This window comes from Neofelis nebulosa, chromosome 9, assembly GCF_028018385.1.
Source record: "Neofelis nebulosa isolate mNeoNeb1 chromosome 9, mNeoNeb1.pri, whole genome shotgun sequence".
NCBI lineage: Eukaryota > Metazoa > Chordata > Mammalia > Carnivora > Felidae > Neofelis > Neofelis nebulosa.
In genome coordinates this window covers 113,741,722-113,766,053 of record NC_080790.1, presented here as the reverse complement: position 1 = coordinate 113,766,053, position 24,332 = coordinate 113,741,722, and the positions used below count along the sequence as shown (strand labels likewise).

Sequence of the window (24,332 nt, the reverse complement as noted above, 5' to 3'; positions counted from 1 at the left end):
TCACAGTACAGCAAAGTGTCAAGGAGAAAAAAAAAATCAGCGGAAATCCCTTTCTCCAGAATGAACTAGGCTAATGTGTTGATATACGTCTTTCCAGTCTTCTTGTGTGAGTGCATGTGTGTGTACGTATGCATATATGTACATATATAGAGACAAATATGCAAATGAACATGAGCATTTTGCTGCTCTAACAAAATGTCCTCCACATTGTAGAAGCTTAAACAGCATAGAAGTTTATTTCTCTGCCACATTAAATCTGGGTCCCAGGGAGAAGAGTGGCTCCATAATCATCATGGTTTCATCCTCCTTTTTTTTTTTTTTTTGGAAGTTTTATGTTTATTCATTTATTTATTTTGAGAGACAGAAGGGCAAGAGAGAGAGAAAGAGGGAGAGAAACCCAAGCAGGCTCTGCACTGTCGGCGTGGAGCCCAACGCGGGGCTCGAACCCATGAACTGGGAGATCATGACCTGAGCCGAAACCAAGAGTCAGACGCTTAACCGACTGAGCCACCCGGGCACCCCCGTTTCATCCTCCTTCTATACAGTCTTGTTGTATTATCTCATCCTGTAGCTTCCTCCTCAGGGTCTAATAAGGCTGCTCCAGATCCGGCGATCACATCTGCATTTCTATGGGCAGGAAGAGGGAAATGGGAAGTACACAACCCGGAAGTTGGGCGCGTTATTCATCCCCTCTGTCCTAATGCGGTCACATGGCCATCCCTCGCTACAAGGCAGCCTGGGAAATGTGGTCTTTCCTCTGGGCTGCCATCCGCCCCGCTAAAAGTCAGGGGTTCTATGGCTATGAGAGAAATGGGAGAATGGACACCATAGAATTCATTCGAATATCTTCCCCCAGCAAGACAGTCCTATATCTTACATTCTAAGCAGTGAACCCTGCAAGGGGACACTGCCCATTGTAATAGAGCAGACTTTCTTTCTTTTTAAAAAAAAATTTTTTTCAACGTTTTTTATTTTTATTTTTGGGACAGAGAGAGACAGAGCATGAACGGGGGAGGGGCAGAGAGAGAGGGAGACGCAGAATCGGAAACAGGCTCCAGGCTCCGAGCCATCAGCCCAGAGCCTGACTCGGGGCTCGAACTCACGGACCGGACCGCGAGATCGTGACCTGGCTGAAGTCGGACGCTTAACCGACTGCGCCACCCAGGCGCCCATGAGCAGACTTTCTTTCTTAACGGGACACCTGCAAGCCAGCGGCTTCTGCACACAGGAAAATTTCCAACCGAAAGCAATTTCCAAATGAAAGGCAGAGTCCTGGCAACATCAACATTTGCCATGACACTTCCTCCACCCTTTATTCCGTGAACATCATGAAGAGAATCAGGAGAGGTCATCCCAGTCCAAAATCAGGAGTTGTAAGAGGATGGGTGGCACAGACCCTCTCTGGCAAGCGGTTGGCCCCTCTTAAAATGACACCCTTAGTCTGTGTATGTGTAAATCATATCCTGCCTACAGAAGCACTAATTTCTCGTCCTTTCTTTCCACTTCCAGAGGAGTTTGAGTGAGTGTGTGTGTGTGTGTGTGTGTGTGTGTGTGTGGTGCGTTGAGGGTGATGGAGTAGGGGTCATGGAAATGGATTGGAGTTTTCTACTTCTATTTGAAATATTTCTATTTCAAACCCAGAGACAATAAGCCAGGGAAGCACTTCAGTCCCCATCTGAAGGCAAGGTTTTCTTGACTGGCATGTTTTGAGACTCCTGTCTCCGACGCAGCAAAGGATCATGGGATGCAGAGGCTAGGTGGCCTGGGTCCGGGTCCTGGTTCTGCCACTCGCTGGCAGTGTGACCTCAGCCAAGATACTTAACCTCTCTGTGCTTCAGTTTCTTCACTTGCAAAATAGCACTGATAATAATAGGGCACGTTTCACAGGGCTTCTATGAGAATTAAATCAGTAAAGCCTCAGGAAGAGCCCAGGGCACTAGGAGGCCCTCAGCAGGTCATTGCAAGAATGGCGCTGTGCCCTGGCATCTGACCAAACCAGAAAGAGTGTGGGTGGGAGGCACTTGAGAGCTAAAATCAAGTCTGGGGACGAATCTGCTTCTGCGATCATTCAGGTCGTTGGCAGAATCGAGAGCCTTGTGGCTGTCAGCTGGGGCTTCCCTTGAATCCTGGGAAACTCTCCTGCGGCTAACACATCCATCACCTCGAGTAGTTACCGTTTGTGTGTGGGGGTGGGTGTGGGTGGGTGGTGGGGACATTTACGATCTACTCTCTTAGTGACTTTCAAGTATACAGCCCAGTGTTGTTAACTATAGTCACCCTGCTATAACATTGCATCCCCAGAACGTATCCGTCTTATGACTGTTAAGTCTGTACCCTTTGACCGACAGATCCTCATTCCCCCTGCCCCCACCAGCCCCAGCAACCGCCAGTCTACTCTCAGTTTCTGGGAGTTCAGTTTTTGTAGATTCCACGTGTAAGGGAGATCAGACGGGATCTGTCTTTCTCTGTCTGGCTTATTTCACTTAGCATAACGCCCTCAAGGCCCATCCGTGTTGCTACACAGGGCAAGATTTGCTTTGCTTAAAGGCTGAATAAGTGTTCCATCGTGTAGGGGCGCTTGGGTGGCTCAGTCAGTTAAGCATCTGACTTCGGCTTAGGTCACGATCTCGTGGTTCGTGGGTTTGAGCCCCACATCCGGCTCTGTGCTGACAGTGCAGAGCCTGCTTGGGATTCTTTCTCTCTCCCTCTCCCCTGTCGCACTCTGTCTCTCTCAAAATCAATCAATAAACTTAAGAAATACCCCATTGGGTGCGCCTAATACATTTTCTTTATTGATTCATGTGTCGATGGACACTGAAGTTGTTTCCATGTCTTAGCTATTGTGAATGATGCTGCCATGAACATGGAGGTGCAGATATCTCTTTGATATAATTATTTTATTTCCTTAAGATATATTCCCAGAAGTGGGAAAGCTGGATCTTAGGGTACTTCTATTTTTATTTTTTTTAATGTTTTTTATTTATTTTTGAGAGCGCGTGAGTTGGGGAGGGGCAGAGTGAGAGGGAGACACAGAATCTGAAGCAGGCTCCAAGGCTCTGAGCTGTCAGCACAGAGCCCGACGCGCGGCTCGAACTCACGGACCTCGAGGTCGTGACCTGAGCGGAAGTCGGACGCTTAAACGGCTGAGCCACCGAGGCGCCCTGGTATTTGTGTTTTTAACTTTTGGGGGAACTCCCACAGTGTCTTCCACAGTGGCTGTACCACAGGCCAACACAGCCCTCTGTGCCTTCATAACCTCGGCCTCTAAGGTCCCTCCCTCCACAAGCTGCCCCTGGGATTTCCAGGCTGCCCTCCCAGTGAGTTCTGGAATGCAGGCTGAAGCCTCGCACCCCATGGCTTTTGCCAGTGCAGTTTCCTCTGGCTGGAAGGCATCCTCCTCCTTCTTTTTTTTTTTTAATTTTTAAAAATTTACATCCAAGTTAGTTAGCATCAAGTGCCACAATGATTTCAGGAGTGGATTCCTGGTGCCCCTTACCCATTTAGCCCATCCCCCTTCCCACAACCCCTCCCGTAACCCTCAGTTTGTTCTCCAGATTTATGAGTCTCTTCTGTTTTGTTCCCCTCCCTGTTTTTATATTCTTTTTGCTTCCCTTCCCTTGTGTTCATCTGTTCTGTGTCTTAAAGTCCTCCTATGAGTGAAGCCATATATTTATCTTCCTCTGACTAATTTGGCTTAGCATAATACCCTCTAGTTCCATCCACATAGTTGCAAATAGCAAGATTTCATTCTTTTTGATTGCCGAGTAATACTCCATTGTAGATATATACCACATCTTCTTTATCCATTCATCCATCAATGGACATTTGGCTCTTTCCATACTTTGGCTATTGTTGATAGTGCTGCTATAAACATGGGAAGGCATCCTCTTTCTTGCTTTGCCCCCTTCCCTCCAACCTCCTGGAGATACCAGCTCAGGGGCATCTTCTGGGAAGCCCACCTGCCGCCAACCCCAGGCCGAATCCGGAGCCCTGAGCTCATTCTTCAGGGAACTTACCTGGTTGGACCACAGAGATGTCGGGTGACTCCATCAGCCTCGAGGTTTAAGCTCCTGGAGGGCAGGGGCAGAAGGGCCGTCCAGGATCCTTCAGAGGTGTTCTCAGAAAGTGGGAACTTCTTTTTTTTAATCGTTTTTATTTTATTTTTGAGAGCAGCGTGCATGAGCAGGGGAGGGGCAGAGAGGGATGGGGGACAGAGGATCCGAAGCGCACTCCTCACTGACAGCAGCGAGCCCGATGCGGGGCTCAAACTCAGGAGTTGTGAGATCATGACCTGAGCGGAAGTCGGACGCTTAACTGACTGAGCCACCCAGGTGCTCAGAAAGTGGGAGCTTCTAGAGGCATTTATTGAGTGCTTGCTGTTTGCGGGTGCGGCGCTAAGCACGCGCACTTATCGGCTCAACCCTGGTTGAGAGATGTTCTCATTTGTCCCCATCGTACAGAGGAGACTGTGGGAGCTGACTCACGCACCTTCACTTAAAGGCTGCTAATGTCCGAAGACCTCCAAGAACGGTGGGTGAAAGCAAAACCATGGGGGGGTGGTGTCAGATGGAGGTGCCTTTTCCAAATGCCGGGTCACTTACCCCCTCACCTAGTCCCAGACAGAACGTACTAGGGTGGCTAACTCCGTAGTCTACGCATTCTTCCGCATCTCCTTTCTGTGTGCGGAATTAATCTTGTACCATTTTTCCGCATCAGTACAGAGAGATCCTATCCTTGCTCATTATCCATTCCAACATCCTTTCTGGGAGGCAACAATTGAAAACAACCCGAATGCCCTTGTAAGGGCAAATACAAATAATTGTCCCTTGTGCCAAAGAGGGAGACACCCCCTCTCCCTTTCCTTAGAGCATTTACTCTAGAAAACTTGTAAATTCTTTCCCTGCTCCTTTTAGGTGTACTCAAGTCTTTGAAAAAGCTGAATAAGCCTCTAGCCAGTTTTGCCACCCAGGATCACTTTTCTTACGGATGGGAGAGCATATCCAGAAGGTCAATGTCCCATCACCTAGTCTCTGGGGGAGGGTAGGAACCTAACATCAGCGTTGGGCTCCAGGTTGCAAAATGTCTCCTCTTGTAAAGATAGAAATTAAAAAAAAAATTTTTTTAATGTCCATTTTTTGAGAGAGAGAGAGAGAGAGAGAGAGCGCGGGGGAGGGGAAGAGAGAGAGGGAGACACAGAATCTGAAGCAGGCCCCAGGCTCCGAGCTGTCAGCACAGAGCCCGACGCGGGGCTCGAACTCACAAACTGTGAGATCGTGACCTGAGCCGAAGTCGGACGCTCAACCGACTGAGCCACCCAGGTGCCCCAAGATAGGAATTTCTTTCTCCTGCAGATAAAGACAGCTAGCCCAATTGCCAGGTGAATTCAGGAAGAATTGTGACAAACGGGCCATCTAGTACCCTTCCTTGAGGACTAGTTATCGTCTGAGAACATGGAGGTCGTAGGCTCGTATCTGCTGGAGGATATAAAAGGGTGGGGCTCCTGCCTTTGCAATCTCTTCGGCGGATTGTCTGACGTGCGCCACAGCCTGGTTTAATGTTTATTCAGTAATATAACTGTTTTCTTTCTCTGCCGCTTTTGTGGGGAGCTTTTCTGATTGGTGGGAGATTTTTAAATTAAAAAAAAAATTCCAGTTTTAGAGAGAGAGAGAGAGCGTGCATGGGTGGGAGAGAGAGAGAGAGAAAGAGAGAGAGAATCTCAAGCAGGCTCCACACTCAGCATGGAGCCTAATGGTGGGACTCAATTCCACGACCCTGGGATCATGACCTGAACCGAAATCAAGAGTCAGATCCTCAACCATCTGAGCCACCCAGGCATCGCAGTGGGAGATTTGGTTTCAAATGTTGTCTCCAGTACCTTCAAATGTCTTTCTACGGAGGACTGGTTGAATAAATTTGGTACCCCCACACGACGGGATATGATGTGGTCATAGGAAAGAACCAGAACCCTCTCTCCATTTTCATTGTTGAGTGAAAGGTACAAGGGACACAGTAGTTTAGTACTTTTTCTGTAAAAAGACTCTGTATTTGCATTTGCATAATCTCTGCAAGAGTGAAAAAGAAAATAAAGTGCGTGTGTGTGTGTGTGTGTGTGTGTGTGTTGAGGGGAACCGGGGCAGATGAAGGAGAGGAGAGATGGAATTTTTTTGCTGAACATGATTTTATATTTTCTGACTTTTGAAACATGCGACTATATTATCTATTCAAAATAAATTAAAGGGAGGGCGGGTGGCAAGCAAGCAAACCACTGAAGGAAAGAAGTCCCAGGACCGGACATTCTCTAAGCCTTTGATTCTGTTCGTTTCTGAGCTTAGCCTTGACCTTAGAACTGAAAACTGATTATATTGATTTTAGAGGGCTGATCTTAGTTTAAAAGCAGGGAATGTCTCTCTAAAAAAAGAAAAAAGAAAACAAAATAATAATCGGGTAGCTGATGCACTCCTCCCCAGCTGAGAGAGCTGCTTCCCAGGGTTCTTGGGTCCAGTTCTCAGCCTTGGTGGCTGGGGGAGGGGATGGGACTCACTTGAGAGGTTTGGCATAGACCCCCCCCCCCCCCCCCCATCTCTCTGCCTCCCAGAAGGTCACTTGCTTTCCAGGAAGCCGGACTTCTTGAGTCAGGAGCGGTGACGGGAAGGGGTATGTGGGGCACAGTGTCCATCCATATTGGGAACTGGGGAGTCAAGATGCCCCAAGATCCCACCATTAGCCAGGGGTCCTTTTACAAGCTCCTCTGTGAGAATAATAGGAAAAAGGATACCGGGCAGGGGTCGTCTCTCAACCCTCCTGGCCACTTCTCCGTTGTGTTGATGTGCACTTAACTTCCCTTGGGCGTCAGGTCAGGAAATGGCCAACGCTGGGTGCTTCTTCCCTTTATCCCTGTGCTCCGCCTGAGAGGTAGGTGCTATTTATCATGGTCTCCATTTTAGGAAACTGAGGCACAGAGAAATAAGTGACGTCACACCGCTTGTGAGGGCTGGCTCGCCCTCTCTGCGGTTCCCCTTCGGACACCCCTGAGCCTGCCTCCGGCTGGGTGCTGCAAATCCGCCGTGGCTCAAGAGCCCACGGAAGTTCTGAAAAGGAACTACAGGCACCGCGACCCAGCATGGGGGGCAGGGCTGTGCTTTGCATTTCTAGGCCCCGTGGGAGGCCCGTGGCTTTCTCCCCCGCTCTGGAGCAGAGTCTGCGTGGATGTGTAAGGACTCGGGCTCTGCCCCCTGGCTCCCCGCCACTTGCCCTGTGGCCTGGGCTGCCTGCCTTGCCCAGGTTTCCAGTGTTAGTAACGGGAGTGGGTCAGGGTCCCGTAACGGACCACGCCAGGGGTCCTAGGTGGGGCACTGCAGGCTGCAGAAGTCGGCGGACGAGAAGAGCCTGAACACGTTGACCAGCGGGAACATGAGCACAGCCCCGAGGAGGGAGCCCAGCTGCACCGCCGCCCCACACCACAAGAGGGCGCTGCGGCTGCGGTCGCGCAGGATCACGCCCAGCATCACCTTGACGTAGCTCAGGCAGCCGATAAACAGCACCCAGGAGGCCACCTGTGGGTACAGGGCAGGGGAGATGCAGAGTGCAGGGGGCTTTGGGGGTGAGCCCCAGGGGAGAAGGGTGCTTGTAGGGCGACCTGGCGGGCCTAAGGGAACCCCAGGGAATAACCTCCGAGTTGAGTAGAGCCTTTGGGGGTGACCCTCTAGGGCTAAGGGGGCCCCCTGAGTTGACACCCATGCCCAGGGCAAAGGAGAACCCAATAGCCTTTATGTCCCCCCATAACCAAGTCAAGGGCGTCTGGGAGAAGGCCACTACTGACAGACGCATGGCCGTCCACATGGAAAGGTGCGGCATTCAGGGGAGAGGCTGGATTGTCACCTTGGACGAGCCACCTCACCTTCCTAAGCCTCTGTTCCCAAATGAGAAGCATCCCTCCCCTGCCCAACCCCACCTGGGGCTTCCTCGGGGAGCAGGCCCAAAGCCTTTGGTCAGTGGAAAGGGCCTTGGCTAGGTGAGGGGGGGCGGGCAGCTCCACAGGCCAGGTACTTACAATGAGGACTTCTCCACCCCAGTGGCCCTGCATGAGGGGGCAGGGGCTCATCACGGCCATGGCCATGTTGTAGGCTCCGAAGCCAGTCCCGAGCACTGTGAGGACGCCCAGGAATGGCAGAGACCTAGGGCACAGTAGGGGAGAAGGATGTAAGAGATGGCAAGCCCGACCCCTGCCGCCTCCACCCCGGGGGGGGGGGGGGGGGGGGTTGGGGGGGGTGGGGAGGGTCAGCGTCTCCGGGGTTAGAGGTCAGATCCACGTGGAAACTTCCAGGCCACCTGGCTCAAGTGGGTCAGTGAGGTTCCTGAGGGGCAAGACTGGCCTAAGTCACCCTGAACGTTAACAGCAGGGGGAACAGAACGGATCCGGTGCTACAGGGACCTGATCCGGATCCCATGTCCCACTGGAGCTGTAAGACTGGTCTCTGAGCCCGTCTCCTCCCCTAGGAGATGAGTGTCGCAGGCCTGTGGGGGCCTGTGGGGCAGTGTGCCGGGGCCTGGCCCTGGGCCCCGCCCGGTATTTTATCTGCTGTCATTTCCTCCTGCAACATTCCCAACCTCGGCCAGGAAGCCGGGCCTACTAGAAGGTGGCTTTGATCACAGCACTGGCACAGCAGGGGGTGTTGTGAGACCTCAGCTGACCCCTTCCCTTCCGGCTTCATCTACCCTGGTCTACAACGTGAGGTTGGCCTGATCTAGAGGCCCTGGTGGCCTTCCAGGTAGGCTCCGGGTGTGACAACTGAGGACACCCCTGGGGTCGTCACCCCTGCGACCTCCCTGCCTACGCTCTTCACGACACCAAGACCCGTCTGTGGTCCTGAGTGAGAGCGGAGGGTCTGCCTCTGCCTCCGAGGACACTTTCTGCTGGAAGATTCTTGGAGCCCCTGGCTTTCAGATTCGGTATTTCTAACATTCTGGGTGTCTCACATCCCACAGATCTGTGGCTTCTGCTCCTGCTTCATCAGAAATCTCCAGTCTCCCCGCCACAGTTGTAAGCCCTAAGGGAGGACATTCAGCTCTCTGGCAATCTGACCTTTTCTGACGATATTCTCATTCTCCCTTCTTCCTGGGCCGAGGGAGGTGGGTGTGAGCAGGTCGGAGAGGACCGCCAGGATGGGCAGGGCGGAGTGGTGGGTGGGAGGCTGTGGGACCCTGAAGTTCCCTGACTCCAAAGCCTGTGTCTCCTACCGGCGTCTGAACCCCCCACGGTGGAACCACCGAGGTTGCTTGACTAAATTTGGCAATCTCAGGCCCCAATCTAGACTGGCTTAATCTGCATTTTATCAATTTGCCTAGCCATTCTTCCAGAACTGCAGCTGTAAAGGAGCCAGCAGGAGCTGGAGGCAGGAGAACAGGGCTGAAATCCTGGGAATTAGACCCTTTCTCTGAGCCCGGGGGCTTCTATTTGTATATGGGAACCTCAGCTCCTGCCTGCCCATTCCTTCTCAATGGCCAATGCCAAGGCAAGTGAGCACTTACATTGGACATGCCATGTGCAGGCACTGCTCTAAAATCTTTACAAAGTTAGCTTGTCTTATGCTCCCGGCCACCCTAGGAGGTAGAACTATTATCACCCCCATTTTCCAGATAAGTACCCTTGAGGCACAGGGAAGCGGAGTGACTTATCCAGGATCACAGAAGCTAGGACGTGACGGAGTTGGGATCTGAACCCAGGCAGTCAAGCCCTAGAAACCGTGTTCTTAACCACTACACGTAGAGCCTGATAGGTGGGGTTTGGAATCCTGACTTCTGGAACGAAATCTGCCCCAACAAGAGTTCCCCAGGACCAGGTGGGACGGACCTGTGAGGCAGGAACATGGAGAGGAAGCAGGCAAGAGGGTTGGCCATGGAGCTGAGGGTGGCGGACAGGTGGTAGGCAATGGGGCCGTAGGACAGGCAGGAGTAGGTCTGCACGGAGGGCAGCACGCCGTTGGTGAGCGCGTTTACAAAGGCCACCAGGATGTAGATGAAGGTCAGGTGGGCTGGGTGGTGGGGGGCCGTTTTCTCCTCTGGATGCCCCTGGGCCTTGCTGTTGTCCCTTGGCCCGGGGGGGCCCAGGTCCTCCCCTTCCCGTGGCCGGATGGAGTGGAGGGTGACCTGGGAGGTGAGGAGGTCTTCTATGGAAGATTCCCTGGGTCTGGGCTGCCGCTGGAGGACAAAGAAAGCGGCCAGGCAGCAGGCCATCATGAAGGAGAGGAGGAGGAAGAAGACCAAAGGCGAGAAGTTGGCCGGCAGGTGGCGACTTTCCAGATGGACCGCAGAATGTGCCGTCCCGGCAAGGTCAGACGCAAAAGTGCTGTTAGCTCCCTGGGGAAAGACACAACAAGGCTCAGCCGGATCCGCGGGGGATGTCAGGGCACAGGTAACAACAATATTAATAATAATGTACAATAAATAGCATGCATTGTTAATAAGGGATGAATGACATAACACATAGCTCCTAAGGTAATGATAATAAATGCTCACGTGCTCTGACGGCTCCCTGGGGACCAGCCCTCTGCCTGGGTCAGAACGGTCTGTGTTACCCGAGGGCCATAGGGAGTGCGTGGCAAAACCGGTCCACGTGAGTCCACTTGGTTCTTTCTGACTTAGGAGTTCCACCTTTTCCCACCCTACCGCCTGCCAAGGGCTGACAGCCACAGATGTGTTCTGAGGAGGGGCAGCGTCACCCAAAGTCGCCCTGTGGGAAGGTGGCCTGGTGTGGCCCAATCCCTCTCTCGCTTTTTCTTTTAAAGCTTTTAAGTCCTCTCCAGGCCCAGCGTGGGGCTCGAACTCACAACCCGGAGATCAGGAGTCGCGTGCCCTACCGACTGAGCCTGCCTGGCGCCCCACGGCCAAGTCGCTTTTCAAGAGATAACCTATGTACATCTAGATTTACGCGTGGGACATTTCAAACGTTTAAATGTCTTCAACCAAGTCAAACAGTCAAAGTCAAACGCTTGCAGGATACGGCCGCCTGGGGCCACTGGTCTGCGCCCGGTGATGAACTGCCGTGGTTTGGGCAACACCGGGTGGGTGCGTGTGAGGTGTCTAAGACCCAGGGGGAAACAAAGTCTGACTTGTGAAACAACACGAAGCCGTGGCTAAAGCCTACGGTTCTTGGCCCTGGCCGTACCTTAGCATCACCCGGGGAATTTTGAGGAAATACACGTTCACACAGTCCCGATTTTGCAAGCTGGAAACGCAAAACGCTCTGAAAGTGAGCTCCCCCGGGGCAGGTGATGCGAGAGTGCAGCCGGGTCAAGGACAGCGGTCTGCCCAGCATCTAGGAAGCACGAGCCCCCCGCGTGGCCCGGTCTGTGATCAGTCACAGAGCGCGGCCATGGGAAATGTCGGGTACCTGGGGGAAGACAGTCTTCCCGGTGGTCTCGGCGCTTGGGGTGGTTTCTAACGGCTTAGTGACATTGACACAGGTAGTGAGACCCGAGCCCTGGGCAAGAGCCACCAGCGCAGGCAGGAGGCCGCTGAGCCCTTCGCCCACGAAGAAGGTGGTGAGGTAGTGGGCGGGCAGCCGGCTCATGAAGGGCAGGAAGGTGACCGACGAGGTGCAGTCCACCAGGGCCAGGAAGAAGGTGAGGACCATGAAGGCGATGCTGTGGGGGCCGTCCAGCACCCAGGGAGTGACATTCCAGAGGAAGGCGAAGAGGGTACAGGTGACGGTGCCCACGCCCAGCACGGTAAAGATGATGGGCACCTCCGAGAGGCAGCCAGGCTGGAAGTGATGGAGCAGGGTGACCAGGAGGGGGCCGATGTTGGCCAGCTGGATGATCACCGTGAGGTAGGAGGGGAGATACCACCCCTCGGGCAGCTCCGTCACCAGCAGGGGCAGCTCGACCCAGAGCCCGTTGATGGCCACCCAGGAGCCCAGCCCGAAGGTGCAGACCAGCAGGTGTATCAGGAGGGGCATGGTGATGTCCGCCCCGTGCCGAACGAAGCCGCCACCTCCCGGATCGGCCTGCGGCGGGGCTGCCGGAGAAAAACATCAGGTGAGCGAGACGTCAGGGTCGCCATCGGTGACGAGACAGTGCCGTGGAGCCCAGGTGTTTCCTGATCTTTCCCCTTCTCCTGAACAAGTTGGCTCTTCGTGATAGGAAAACAGACGCATTCTTTGATGGCTAACCTTTCCAGAGGGGAAAGCCTCCCTAACAGTGGCTCGTCATTCCAGAGACCGCCAGAGAGAAGTTGGACACATTGAATCGCACAGCTGCTGCATCAAAGCAAGCAAACAACAAACCAAGCACCCTCTTCAAAGAAAAAGGAAAGAAAAGAAAAAGAGAAAAGAAAAAAAAAAGGGCATCGAGGACAGTGACCGTCCTGACCTCATCGTTGGAATGAGATGCAAATATGTTAATGAGTTAATGCGTCTTAAACAGTGCCTGGGGCCCAGTAAGGGCACAGGCACCATTTCGGAGAGAAATGTTGATTGGGCCAGTCACCTCCTTTTACAGGTGGGCGGGGTCCGGGGAGGTGGGATTTGGAGCTCGTCCCCTGCAGCACCTGGCCTCCTAACCCCCATGGGAACCCAGGCCTGATCCCTCAGTCCCTCCCTCTTCACATGTCAGTCTTTCTTGTTCTTCTAGAAGGGGCAGAAGCGTCTCTGTGGCCATGCCTCACCCGGGGAAATTCCCTACATCTCAGCGGCTCCTTTCCGGGTTCCCACACACAGAATCTGACTCTTGGGCCCCAGATGAACTCTCTTCTTCCTTCCTCCACTGAGGGAAGCCAATCCTGGAGCAGAGGGCAGTCCGACCTGCTTTCCGTCTCACCCCACCACCTCCTTTCTGGAGGCCTGAGGCAGTTGGCTTAAGCTCTGGCCTCTCAGCTGTTGAGGCCAGCCTAACAGCCTGGAACAGGCCTGGCTCGAGGCAAGCCGAGAGGACCCACGGAGACAAGCTCTAGGCAGCTGTCGCCTGGAGAGGACCTCTCTCACAGGTCTCTTGTGCACAGCTTCTCGGCCGCTCACTCCCACCTGAGACCAGAATGTGGTCCAGGACGGGCAGGATCTCACTGCGACAAAGCTGCCCTACACCAACTCGGGCAGGATTCTGTCTACGATCGGTGAACCGATATGGAAGGACAAACAGGGAGAGGTTAAATGATACTCCGAGGCAAATGGCTGCTGCCTCCCATGAGTCCCTCTTCCTTTCTTCTTTTGTTGTTACAGAGACCAGATTTTCGGTTGGGCAAACAGCCACCAAGCTCAAGAGTACAGGGGTGCCTGGGTGGCTCAGTGGATTGAGCGTCCGACTTCGGCTCAGGTCATGATCTCACGGTTCGTGGGTTCGAGCCCCGCGTCGGGCTCTGTGCTGACAGCTCCGAGCCTGGAGCCTGCTTCGGATCCTGGGTCTCCCTCTCTCTCTGCCCCTCCCCTGCTCACACTCTGTGTCTCTCTCAAAAATAAATAAATGTGAGAAATTAAAAAACAAAAAGCTACAAGAGTATACTTCCCAGCCTCCCTTACAGCGGTGCATGGCCATCTAATCGAGGCCAGACCGATGAGGCTGTGAAGACTCTGAGAAGTCTCCTTAAAGATGAGGGGGTGTACCTTCCCACTCTTCCTCCATCCTGCTGTCTGGAATTCGGATGTGATGCCCAGAACTCCAGCAGCCGTTTTGCGCCAAGAGGGATGGTGTGGGGGCTAGAGGGAGACTAGACTTCAAGACTTTGTGGCACAAAGCTGCAAACCAGTCCTGTTCTGCCTGCCACTGAACTATTTTGTTTGTTCAGTGTTGTTTACATTGTAAGTAAGCTTTCATCTTGTTTAAACTACTCACATTATATATAGCAAAACAGTGGCCAAGCGCACAGACATAGATGTTCAAGGATATATCAGACTGGTTATAGTAGCCAGAAACTAACATTTATCTCCTTTATTCTGAATGTCCCAACTCAGAAGCTCAGGTCTTGCCCTAACGGGGATTTGATCAAAAACCAAAACCAAACATTTGTTGTTGAAATACACCTGAAAGAGGCATTGACAAGTTACGAGTAAACTCGGGGGCAGACATCTTCCAGAGAAATGCAAAGAGATGGATGAATGGAGGGAGAAAGAGAGAGAGAGAGAGAAAACAAAGAGCCTTAATATGGGATTTGATGCCAAGGGTATAAATTAAGCCGCTGAGTCATTTCATATTGATAGGTACCGCACTCCATAGCGGAGTCAAAACAGTAGCAAACGTCTGTATTCTGAGTAACATTCCCCCAGAGTCTCAGACACGCCAGGAGAAACGGACAGAAACAGTCAACGGTCGACGGCGCGGTGTTGATTCACTGCTCAAGGCCTTGACCGCAGAAGGTAGTGTAAAATAAACAAAGGATATAGAGGAGGCAATAAACGATATTTCTAATAAAGAGGAAGAAGTCAATAATTAAAGGGAGGAGGTGGATTTGCTAAAGAGAGATGGTTACTTGTATCATCTGAAAAGCTATTAAAATAACGAGAGAGTTCAGCAAGCTGTCCAGCTACACGTTCATTCACGCCTGTGGTTTTCCTGCATAGAACCAGTCAGAAAATCTGACTTGCTACGGTACTCCTTTGGGAAAAAGAAATAAAGCTAGATCTCTTTCTTACTTCCTATTCCCGACGCCTGAAAAAGGAATTCCAGCCGGATCAAATATTTAAATAGTTTTTAAATGAGAAGTAGAATATTAAGTGTAAAATCACAAAATTCTATTCCTGAAATCATTATCACACTGTGTTGACTCACTTGGATTTAAATCTTTTTAAAAAAAATCGTTAAATATATATAGCAGGTATAAAATCAAATATATCGGTTTTTCCATTAAGGGCAAAAATCCACGAAATTCTATTCCTGAAATCATCATTGTACTGTATATCTAACTAACTTGGATTTAAAGAAAAAAATGTGTTAAAAAAAGAATAAAGAAACCCAAAGAAAATATAGGCAGAGGGAACAGCTTGTGCAAATGTCCTGGGGCAGGAACGAGCCTGGGCCAGTGTGGCTGGAGCAGTGGGCTTGATGGGGAGATGAGGGCAGATAGGCAGGTAAGGAGCCTGAATTTCATTTATGTGCACTAGGTTCTATGCACTGAAAGACTGAATCCCTACACCCCAGAGCCGAGTTCTCTGGGTTCTGTAATTTGAGGGAAGTGATTTGGTCCCACAAGTCTCTTCTCTTGGCTAGAAAGCAGTTATGATGGTGGAATGGCCCAGCCTAACCCATCTCCTAGGTGGCTCTCCTGCCCTGGCCTACTTTTAGCACATACCGAGTGCCACATGCTCCTGGACCTGGGAGACACTGATGGGGGATGTGGCCATCAGTGAAATGAGTCAGGGGCGGAGTGGGGGAGAATGTCCTAGGCAGAGGGAACTGCACGTGCAGAGTTGTTTCAGAGTACTAAGGAGTGGCTCAGAGGGAGTATGCTGGGGAATTTTTTAGAAGTCCTTATCTCTCTTTTCTCTTTTTCTTATAGTGACCTTGCAGTGCGGTGCATTCATTCAACCAGTATTTACTGGGCACTTGCTGTGAAACACTGAGCAAGTCAGCAGTGATGAGGGCTGTGGGAGGGGAGCAGAGCTGGGAGGGCGGCATTCCTATCCGGGATTGTCAGGGGGAACATGAAGGAAATGTGAGAGTGAGCGCTGCCAAGGGAGAGTAGTGCAGGGGGCGGGAACAGCAAGTGCAAAGGCCCTGGGGTGGGGCCTCACCTGCCAGGTCCCAGCAACAGCTCTTGGTGTTGGGAGAACCAGGAGGCCAGTGTGGGAGGAGATGGGCAGGTCACACAGGGCCCTGGAGGCAAGAGTTTAGGTGTTTTCTCTGAGCCCAAGTCTCCCTTCCTGGGCAGAGGGAGGACCCGCTGTAATTTCGTTTTACCATAATCATGCTGGCTATTGTGAAGAGAGTAATGTGGGGCCGGGGCAGGCGTAGGAATGAGACCTGCCAAATAGGTTAATTATCAGGAAGCTGGTGGAGGAATCCAGGCAAAAAGAGACAGTAATGATAACAGTAATGAGAACTGTAACAACAGCCATCATCTACTGGCCAAGGGCTTTACACACACTCTCCATCAAATCCTCTCCACAATCCCGAGGTAGGCAGGATGATCACCCCCATTTCATAAATGAGTTAACCGTGGCTCAGAAGAGCAAAGTAATGTGCCCGGGGTCACCCAGTGGGGTCAGCTGGGAGCTGGGGTTTGAACCGAGGCACGTCTGACCGTCACGGCCTGAGCAGAGAGCCCCGGAGGCAGGGGGATCGTGAAGATGTGGCAGGGGCCACACTGAGCAGGATCCCTTTCCACTCACCCCCGGGCCTCCCCACCGTGTGGGCCGGGCCGGGGAGAAACGGGGTGCCGGCCTGGGAGAACCTGAGACAGACTCCAAGGCCTAGATACCTCCTGGGGCCCCATCAGCGACTGTGGGAGAACAGAACCCCAAGGCTTTGAATGAGACTCTTCAGGCTCAGTCCGCTCCATGACACGTGGGCACACAGGTACAGAAGCCAGGAGTGTCGTCTCCCCCCCCTCCCCGAAGAGGTCTCTTTCCTTCAAAGTTTTGCAGCGGAGGCTGAGAGTCCTAGGCCCAGGGGGGTGCAGGGGGTGGGGGTGGGGGGCCAGTGTACCCTCAGTGTGTGGCTGGGCCACCCTTTGCCCCACCAGGAGGGAAAGGCCCTGTCCGACCTTGACCATCGGGAGGCTCCGGTCCCGAACCCTCCCCGGCTCTCTGCTTTGTGCCCTCCTCAGTTCAGTTGCGACGATTTATCTGTGTCTTATCTTTTGAGTGCCAACCTCTCCCACTGTAGTATAATCTTTGTGTGAGCAGGGCCCTGTCTCTCTCCCAGTGCCAAGGTGGCCACCTAGTTTGCCAAGGGCTGGGTCGACAGCCTGCCTCAGCCATGCGGGTTGAGTCGACCTGGCTGGCCTGGGCCATGCCAGCTGGCAGTGTGGGCACGGTCTACACCCGCTCCTGGACAGGGGTCTGAGTCAGTGTTGTCCCAGAGTCCTCGGTGACCCCCGCCTGGGGCCCGGCCCGCCCTCATGAGAGAGGTGGGGAGGTTGTCCGGGCTGGAGCAGGATGGCTTTGAGAGGACAGAGCAGGGAGTGAAAGAACCAAAGCTAGAAGCCAAAATGGGCAGAAAGAGAGACAGAGAGACGGAGAGACAGAGGCGGGGCAAAAGGAGGAGGTGGGGCGGAGAGGGCAGGGGGCGGGAGGGGAGGCGATGGAAGTAGGGGAGTAGCAGGGTGTGCTGGAACCCTGGCCTGGCTCAGCCACCGCCCTCACCCCCTCACTCACGTCCACATGTATCAAGGGGCCTTCTCCAACTCAATGTTCCCATCTCACAGATGCGGGGAAACCGAGGCCCAGAGAGGAGGCGGCGCTTGCCCACACCGTGTCCCCCCCCCACCCCCCCCATCTCAGGTTGTGGTGGGCGTCCGGGCCTGTGCTCACCCGCTGTGTGTCCTCAGGCCAGCTGCTCACCCTCTCTGGGGCCTGGTTTCTCCATCTAAGAAAGGGGGCGGGGATGGGCCTGTTCTGCGGGTCTTGGCTGACAGGGAGGAAGGGAGGAGATAATGGGAGCCCAGCAGGCCGGCTGGCAGAGACTTCCAGCTCCCTTCCTCCTCCTCCTCCTCCTCCTCCTCCTCCTCCTCGGGGCCTCCCACGAGGCTGACTTTGGTCAAGCAGCCTCCCCTCCGTGCTCATCCCAACCCCCAGCCCTCCTGCCAGGCTGGTGAGGCTCCAGCCCAACTTGGCAGGAATGGCCGTCTAGACTTCCCCAGCGGCGTGTTCATGCAGCCGGGCAGAGGTCGGTGGGGGGCCCAGTCTTTTGGCCCGGGGAGGAGGGGGCTGGAGTCCACCGGGCGTCCCAGCTGGGCTCCCGGCTCCGACGGACCGCAGAGGGAGAGGCCCTACGTCCCTCCTATCCCTCTGGCCTCCAACCCAGGAGTCTGAAACTGGGGGATGGGGGGGGGTGGGAAGCTACAGGCCACTGGCTGTCCCCAGATAAGTGCCCCCCCCCTCCCCCCCCCCCGCTCAGGGCCCCGTGTCAGCCGACCCTCGGTAGAGGCAGCCGTGCCCTCAGAGGCCCGAGCCGCCCAGTTTCTGCCGGCTTACCTGCAGGTCCCGGTCCCAAGTGACTCTGCCTGGGAGGGGCGGAGGCGGCCGGGTTAGTATTAACCTGCCCCGCCCAGCCCAGCGGAGGGGGAGGGGCGGGGGGTGGGGGGCGGGGCTGTCGGCTGCACCAAGAGCCTACTGTGTGTCTGGAGCCCGGCCCGGCCACCCCGATCCTGAAGATCCCGATGACCCCGAGGGCGCAGCAAAGGGCTCACATTCTCAGGCGCTTACCGCCATCCACATTTTACGAGGGTTGACCCCGAGAAGGCAGAAGACCTGCCCAGGCTGCCTCTGGCCTTGCCCCAGGGCCACCATAATTCCTGTCACTCCAGGGGCAGGGCTCCCTGGAGCCCAAACTCCTGGTGCGAATAGTGGAGTTTAAGCAAGTCACTTGGAAAGTGGGGGTGTTAACAGCGCCCTCCTCATGGGGCAGAAATCCTGACAGGCAGTGTGTGCCAGGCACCGAGCTTGATATGAATCCGTGTATCTACACTTCACAGCCTTTTGGGGGGGGGGGGCTACTATCGCAATCCCACTTTACAGATGAGGAAACAGAGGCCCCGAGAAGTCAAGAGCCGCGGCAAAATAACGACCGACAAATAACCGCTCTGTCACATTGCAGTCGTTCATATCTGATGAAACCTTTCAGGAATCCTAGGTCGCGGGCAGGCAATGCTTTTATTTCCTACTTTACAGGTGGGGAAGCTGAGACTCCAAAGAGGTTCAGCGACTGGCTCAAGGTGTCCTGGCTGGTAAGCGTGAGGTCATATTCGAACCCAACTCACACGGCCCGATGGCTGGAGTGGGGGGTGGGGCCGGGTGGGGTGGGGAACATATCGCCCAGGGCTTGGGGCTTGTACATTTGTTCATGGCCTGTTGACTTCTGCTGGGAATTCTGACCTGCTTTTTGCCGTGTTCTCGGAGACATTCAATTGCTCAAGAGAGCAATCACTCTCCAGGCAAAAGCTTGGGAGGAGAGGTGAGCAGACCCCCCTCCCCCTCTCTGCTGGCAGGGGCTAAAGAACCATTTGGGTTGCGAGGACACAAGAATGTGCTTCCTGGGGGGCCTCCACCGGGACCCCTGCAGGGAGGCTGCTCCTGTCCCCTCCTCTGATGCTCCTTTCTGACTCCAACCATTCTCCCTTCAGTTGGATCCGCATCCCTGCTGGTGTGGTTTCACTTCCTGCCACATCATCGGGCCTCTTAGGGTATTTTTGTTTTCCATTTAAAAATATCTTCAGGGGCACCTGGGTGGCTCAGTCGGTTTAAGCGTCCGACTTCCGCTCAGGTCACATCTCGCGGTCTGTGAGTTCACACCCCGCGTCGGGCTCTGTGCTGACAGCTCAGAGCCCGGCTCCTGCTTCGGATTCTGTGAATTCCTCTCTCTCTGCCCCTCCCCCCACGCATGTGTGCACGCGCTCTCCCTCTCTCTCAAAAATAAACAAACTTTAAAAAAAAAAAAGACTTACTATTATCGGGGCACCTGGGTGGCTCAGTCAGTTGTGCTTCCGACTTCGGCTCAGGTCACGATCTCACGGTTTGTGAGTTCGACCCCCTGTTGGGCTCTGTGCTGACAGTGTGGAGCCTACTTGAGATTCTGTCTCTCCTTCTCTGTCCCTCCCCACTCTCCTGCTCTCAAAATAAATAAATAAACTTAAAAAACAAAAAAAAGACTGGTAGTATCTTTTGTGGGAGCAATTTTAGGTTTATGGGAAAACGTCCCACCCCCATTCTTTACAGACTGGGGCATACGGCCGACTGCTTTCTGAGGCTTGCCTTTTCTACCAAGTATCTCAGAGATCTTGCTATAGCCTGCACATCCAGACCCTCATTCAGTGGCTTCAGTCACTGAGCAACTTTTATTAAGTGCCAGTGAAACCGGCGCTTTCCAATAAAGTCTCCGCTTCTGATCTGAAAACAAGGCTAAGTTATTGTTGTCCTGCGTTCAGAGTAGCTAGAGGGGAGCGAACTGTAACCCAAAGCCTGTTTCTTTCCACAACAGACTGCCTGCTTCTAAAGGGCAATTAGCCCAGGGAATATACCATGGGGCCTTGTCACCGCCTCTCATAGATGAACTCTCTCTGACGTGCAACTCACAAGACATTTGTGTAAGTGGCTTTCCACGCACTGAGCGGCCCGCGACCTAAGGAGCGTCCTGATGGACTGCGCCTGCGCGGATCAACAACGCCCTCAACTTTACCTCCCCCTTTGTAGCTTCCAATCACATTGGTCCAGGCTCTCCCTAAAATCCGGGAAAGCCCCAAGACCCCTTTTTCAGGGCAGGCAGATTTGAGATCCCACCCCCACTCCCATCTCCCCGTTAGGTGGCCTTGCAAATTAAAATTTTCTTCACTGCAAACCCGGTCTCCGTGTTCGGCTTGGGGGCCCACGGGGCCCTCGTTCCCTCATTCGGTTACGCCAACAATGTCAGGCACTGGGAGAGATGCTTGGGACATAAAATTGAACAGAGGAGACAGACGAAGCCCTGGTCTTTGGAGAGCTGACCTTCTAGTGAAGCGAAGGGACAATAAATGTAGGAAGTGAGGACATTAGTTAGTGTGTTAGTCCGTAGGGAAAAAAAAGAGGGCGGGGGGAACCCGGAGTGGCGAATCCGGGCAGGCTTCGGAGTGGGGGGAGCCAGCAGAGGCATCCTGAGAGGGACAGAGTCCCAGGCTGGGGAAGGACAGGCCTACAGGTGTTCCATTACCCGACTGCCCCAGGACGAATTTGGCCCACCCCCGTTGCTGGGCCCCTGTCGTTTGCTGCGGCCGCAAACACTGCCAATACCTGCAGAATCCGCTCCCAGCAGTGAACTACAACGTGCTCAGAGAGAGATCGTCCAGTTCATTGCCTTCCAAAGGCGCTGCACGAGGACCACGAGTTTCCCACAAACAGCTGCCCTCCAGGGCTCGTCAAACGTGTACATTCTTCTGGCAGGTCACAAGGGCGCTCACATTCCACGAGGAGCCTTTCCAGAGCGGAGATCGGCTAATCCGCCACCGGGCCCCCAGGGCAGGCGCGGGAAGGTTCACGCCTAGGTGGTGGGTGGGCAGGGCTTCCAGAACCGGTTCGTGGGGTGAATGGATGAAGGGGTTGGAGGCGCCGCTGCAGTTACCCACGGGAGCCACCAGAGGGCGCAGGGTGCTACAACCTCCGAAGATGAACCTGCCTAGGGCATCTGAGGAATTAGGACCTTCTCTCCGGGGGGGTGCGCGGGGCGTACGTGCCGGGGAGGTGGAAGGAAGCAGAGTGGGGGGAAAGGAGACGTAGGCTTCGAGGGGATTAGAGAAAGGAGCTTCTGAGAGTGCCTCTAAAGCAATCTGCTCTCTGTAAGGGCCAGTCGCGTGGCGCAGCCCCATCACAGTCAATACGATCTCTTATCTGTGAATTGAATTCAAGAGCCCAGAACAGAGCGGAGAAAAGAGCCACAGGATAAATACGGTATGAGTCCATCTGTGGAAAAATGTTTTTCCACAAATAAATGCCACATATTCATTAGGTGTGTGTGTGTGTGTGTGTGTGTGTGTGTGTGTGGTGTTTACCACATATACATCCATAGGAAAAAATCTAGAAGCGTGAATTTCAAATTGGCAGCAATGGTTGCCTTTGGAATGGTGTGTGTGTGGAGGGGGTCAGGGAATGGGAAGGGTCATGGGGGGGGTGATCAAAGAGGAGTTTAGCTTTAACTGAAATATTTTAACTTTCTAGGGGTCTAAACCCTGTTAGTTGTGTAACCTAACATTAAAAAATTACTTTAAAAAAAGAAAAATGAAGAAAAAGAACTGAAAGAAACCTCAAATGCCATTTTGTGTTGCATTAATTGAGGTCTTACCTGCAGCTCAAGGGAGGTGACGGCCTCCTCTGTTCTCAGAGCACATCTGGGACCTCTTTTCTCTCTCCTCGGCTCTGTCCTGTGTGAAGAACAGGGAGCACCCAAGTGGAGGAAATTGTGGTGGCATCTGAATGGGGGCACATAGGTGAGGATGCCCTTTACTCAAGCCGGAGTAACTGGGCTGGGAGAGGTATGTGTGACAGATGCTTTCTTGGTAACAGATTTCTGGAAGGTGCTCAGGGCAGGATTCCAGGAGTGAAGGATGGTGGAAATTCCAGCCCGGGTGGAGTAGAGAGTTCCTATCCAGTAAGTAGGGATGGCAGGAGCTAATTTGGGGACCTGGGGAGTGCCTCGACCTGGAATGTCTTCAAGCCAAGGCGGCATGATGATTCCTAGGAACCAGGAATACCGAGGATGGCCTCCTAGCATCCTGTGGGAGGGTATGGGGGAGTCCCTGAAAGACGCCTTCAGTTCTGGAAAACGATAGCTGGGAGGCCAGAAGGAGTGGGCGGGCTGAGATTCTTTCTCCGTTTATTTGCTTTTTCTCTTTCAGTAACTGCTGATTGAGATCGGCTCTGTTCCATGCGCTGGGGATACCGCAAGGAGCATGGTCTCTAAAATGGAGGTGCTATCTTCTCTCCCAACTCCTTTTTGCTCCCACACGGCACATACTGATCCCTTAGCAGATCCAGAATCGGGCCACTCTGTACCCCTCCATTGCCACCGCCCCCATCCAGCCCCTTCGTGTCCTGCGTGGCTGTCGCAGTAGTCTCTTTGCCGGCACTCTCCGCTCCAGCCACACTGGTCTTCTTGCCAACCCTTCAGGTGGCAAACCTATTCCCTGCCTCAGGGCCTTTGCACTTGCCCTCTTTCCCCAGGTAGCCCCATGGCCCCTCCCTCACTTTATTCAGGTGTCTGCTCAATCTCACCCTTCAGAGGTGACCCTAAATTAGAATTGTTTGGTCACCACCACTTTCTAGCTCCTCGTGCCTCGATAGCTTTGCTAACTGTGCCCTTGATGGTGTGTTATGTGTTCGTTGACTCATCTTGCTTTGTGTCTATTTCCCACCAGTGTCAGCTCAGCAGTGGGGGGGGGGGGGGGGGGAGGGGGGAGGGACTGTGTCTGTTTTGTTCACAGTGGAGGTCCTGGTGCCTAATTTGTGCCTGGCATGTGGAAGGAACTTGGAAGATATTTGTTGACTGGCTGAATGGAAGGGGAGGTCTTAAGGAGAGCACTTCGCTGGTTTGGGGGTGAGTGAGAGGGACAGGCTGACAGGGACATTGAGGTTCGTGCTTGAACAGGGAGAGAGGATCCCCTGGCCCCGAGCTGGGGAGACTGGGTCCATACTGATGCAGGGGGCACAGCTAGGGACGGGAGAGCCCTCTCCACAGGGGCTGGAGGCTCCCGGCCTGCACTGACTTCCTCACACAGAGACCTCACGCTGCCGGGGACGCGTCCCCTGCCCTCTGCCTCTGACCCTGACTTGCTGAGGGCCAGACATCAGCTTCTGACTCTTTTGGTGCACTGGGCCTCCTTCTCTGCCCTCTTCCTTTGTAGGATTATATGTCTTGGGTCCTTAAGAAGAGTACAGGTCCCCAAAGCAGGGGACCCAGGTCAGGCCTGGGCCTCAGTTTCCCAGCCAGTCCAATGGGGTAGATGGTGCAAGAGAGCAGGTGCCTAGGCCCAGATCGAAAGGGTGAGATGGGGCTGCGTCCTTCTGTCCATTCCCCAGTCCAGACACTGGCAGACTGGTCTGGCCTCTCGGGGCTCGGGGACGGGGAAGCCTTTGGCCTCCTGCCTGGCCCCCAACCTGAGAGTCGGTGTCCTGGGGAAGGGGCGCAGAGCCCCCAGTGGCCGAATCCATGAGAGCACCAGACGCAGCACTGGGGCAGAGACTCAGGGTGTCCCAGGGGAAGGGGCCCCACACGGGGAGGGACTGCCCAGGGGCCCACACACAGACCTGGTTTTCCCAGTCCAGAATGTTCTCCTAGCTTGCCTTCCAGCCTTCTCAATTCACGTTCACAGCTGTGGCCACACCCAGGGTCTGCCCTCGTGTTTTTCTTTCAGTGGTTTACGCTGAACTACGTCGAGTAATTTTAGACACACAGAAAAACAGAGGATAACATTATGAACTGTATATCCGACATCCCGATGAACTCTGGCATTTTCCATAATGCTTCCTCCATTTCTTTTTGAGGTGGTTTAATGTGAATTATAGAGATCATGAATCATCCCCTCCAATACTTCAGTCTGCATCTCTAAAAAAAGAAGGCCACTTCCTTGTATAACAAAGGAGTGTGGTTTCACTCCAAAATATTAATATTTCTCTCAAAGGGCTGGTAGGGAGGCATGGGGCCGGACAGGAGAGTGGCCCCTTC

The 24,332-nt window shown here is 53.7% G+C and overlaps 2 protein-coding genes across 13 annotated transcripts in view; one reads left to right on the top strand and one right to left on the bottom strand.

The window, feature by feature from the left end:
* The window catches only part of FAM110A (family with sequence similarity 110 member A), a 151,006-nt gene that overhangs the window by 83,812 nt on the left and 42,862 nt on the right, over positions 1-24,332 (top strand). For 2 of the 10 annotated variants that reach the window (XR_009248910.1, XM_058685169.1), the window contains exon 3: positions 18,818-18,873. The exons of 5 other annotated variants lie outside the window; for them this stretch is intronic. The gene's annotated coding sequence lies outside the window, so the exon portion shown is untranslated. Of the gene's footprint in view, positions 1-18,817; positions 18,874-19,045; positions 19,101-19,269; positions 19,733-24,332 lie in introns of those variants that run through there. 3 more of the 10 variants (XR_009248907.1, XR_009248908.1, XR_009248909.1) reach the window with 3 other exon arrangements.
* SLC52A3 (solute carrier family 52 member 3) lies at positions 5,150-22,081 on the bottom strand. 3 transcript variants are annotated; one of them, XM_058685163.1, is made up of 6 exons: positions 21,954-22,081; positions 17,459-17,555; positions 11,390-12,015; positions 9,851-10,356; positions 8,051-8,174; positions 5,150-7,553 (listed from the first exon to the last, which is right to left on the bottom strand). In XM_058685163.1, exons 3-6 carry the CDS (start codon positions 11,954-11,956, stop codon positions 7,341-7,343), a joined length of 1,410 nt encoding a protein of 469 aa, XP_058541146.1. In that variant the 5' UTR covers positions 11,957-12,015; positions 17,459-17,555; positions 21,954-22,081; the 3' UTR covers positions 5,150-7,340. The 3 variants fall into 3 exon arrangements, with proteins under 3 accessions (XP_058541146.1, XP_058541147.1, XP_058541144.1); XM_058685164.1 differs by lacking the exons at positions 17,459-17,555; positions 21,954-22,081 and adding an exon at positions 18,122-18,158; XM_058685161.1 differs by lacking the exon at positions 21,954-22,081 and having other exon boundaries at positions 17,459-17,647.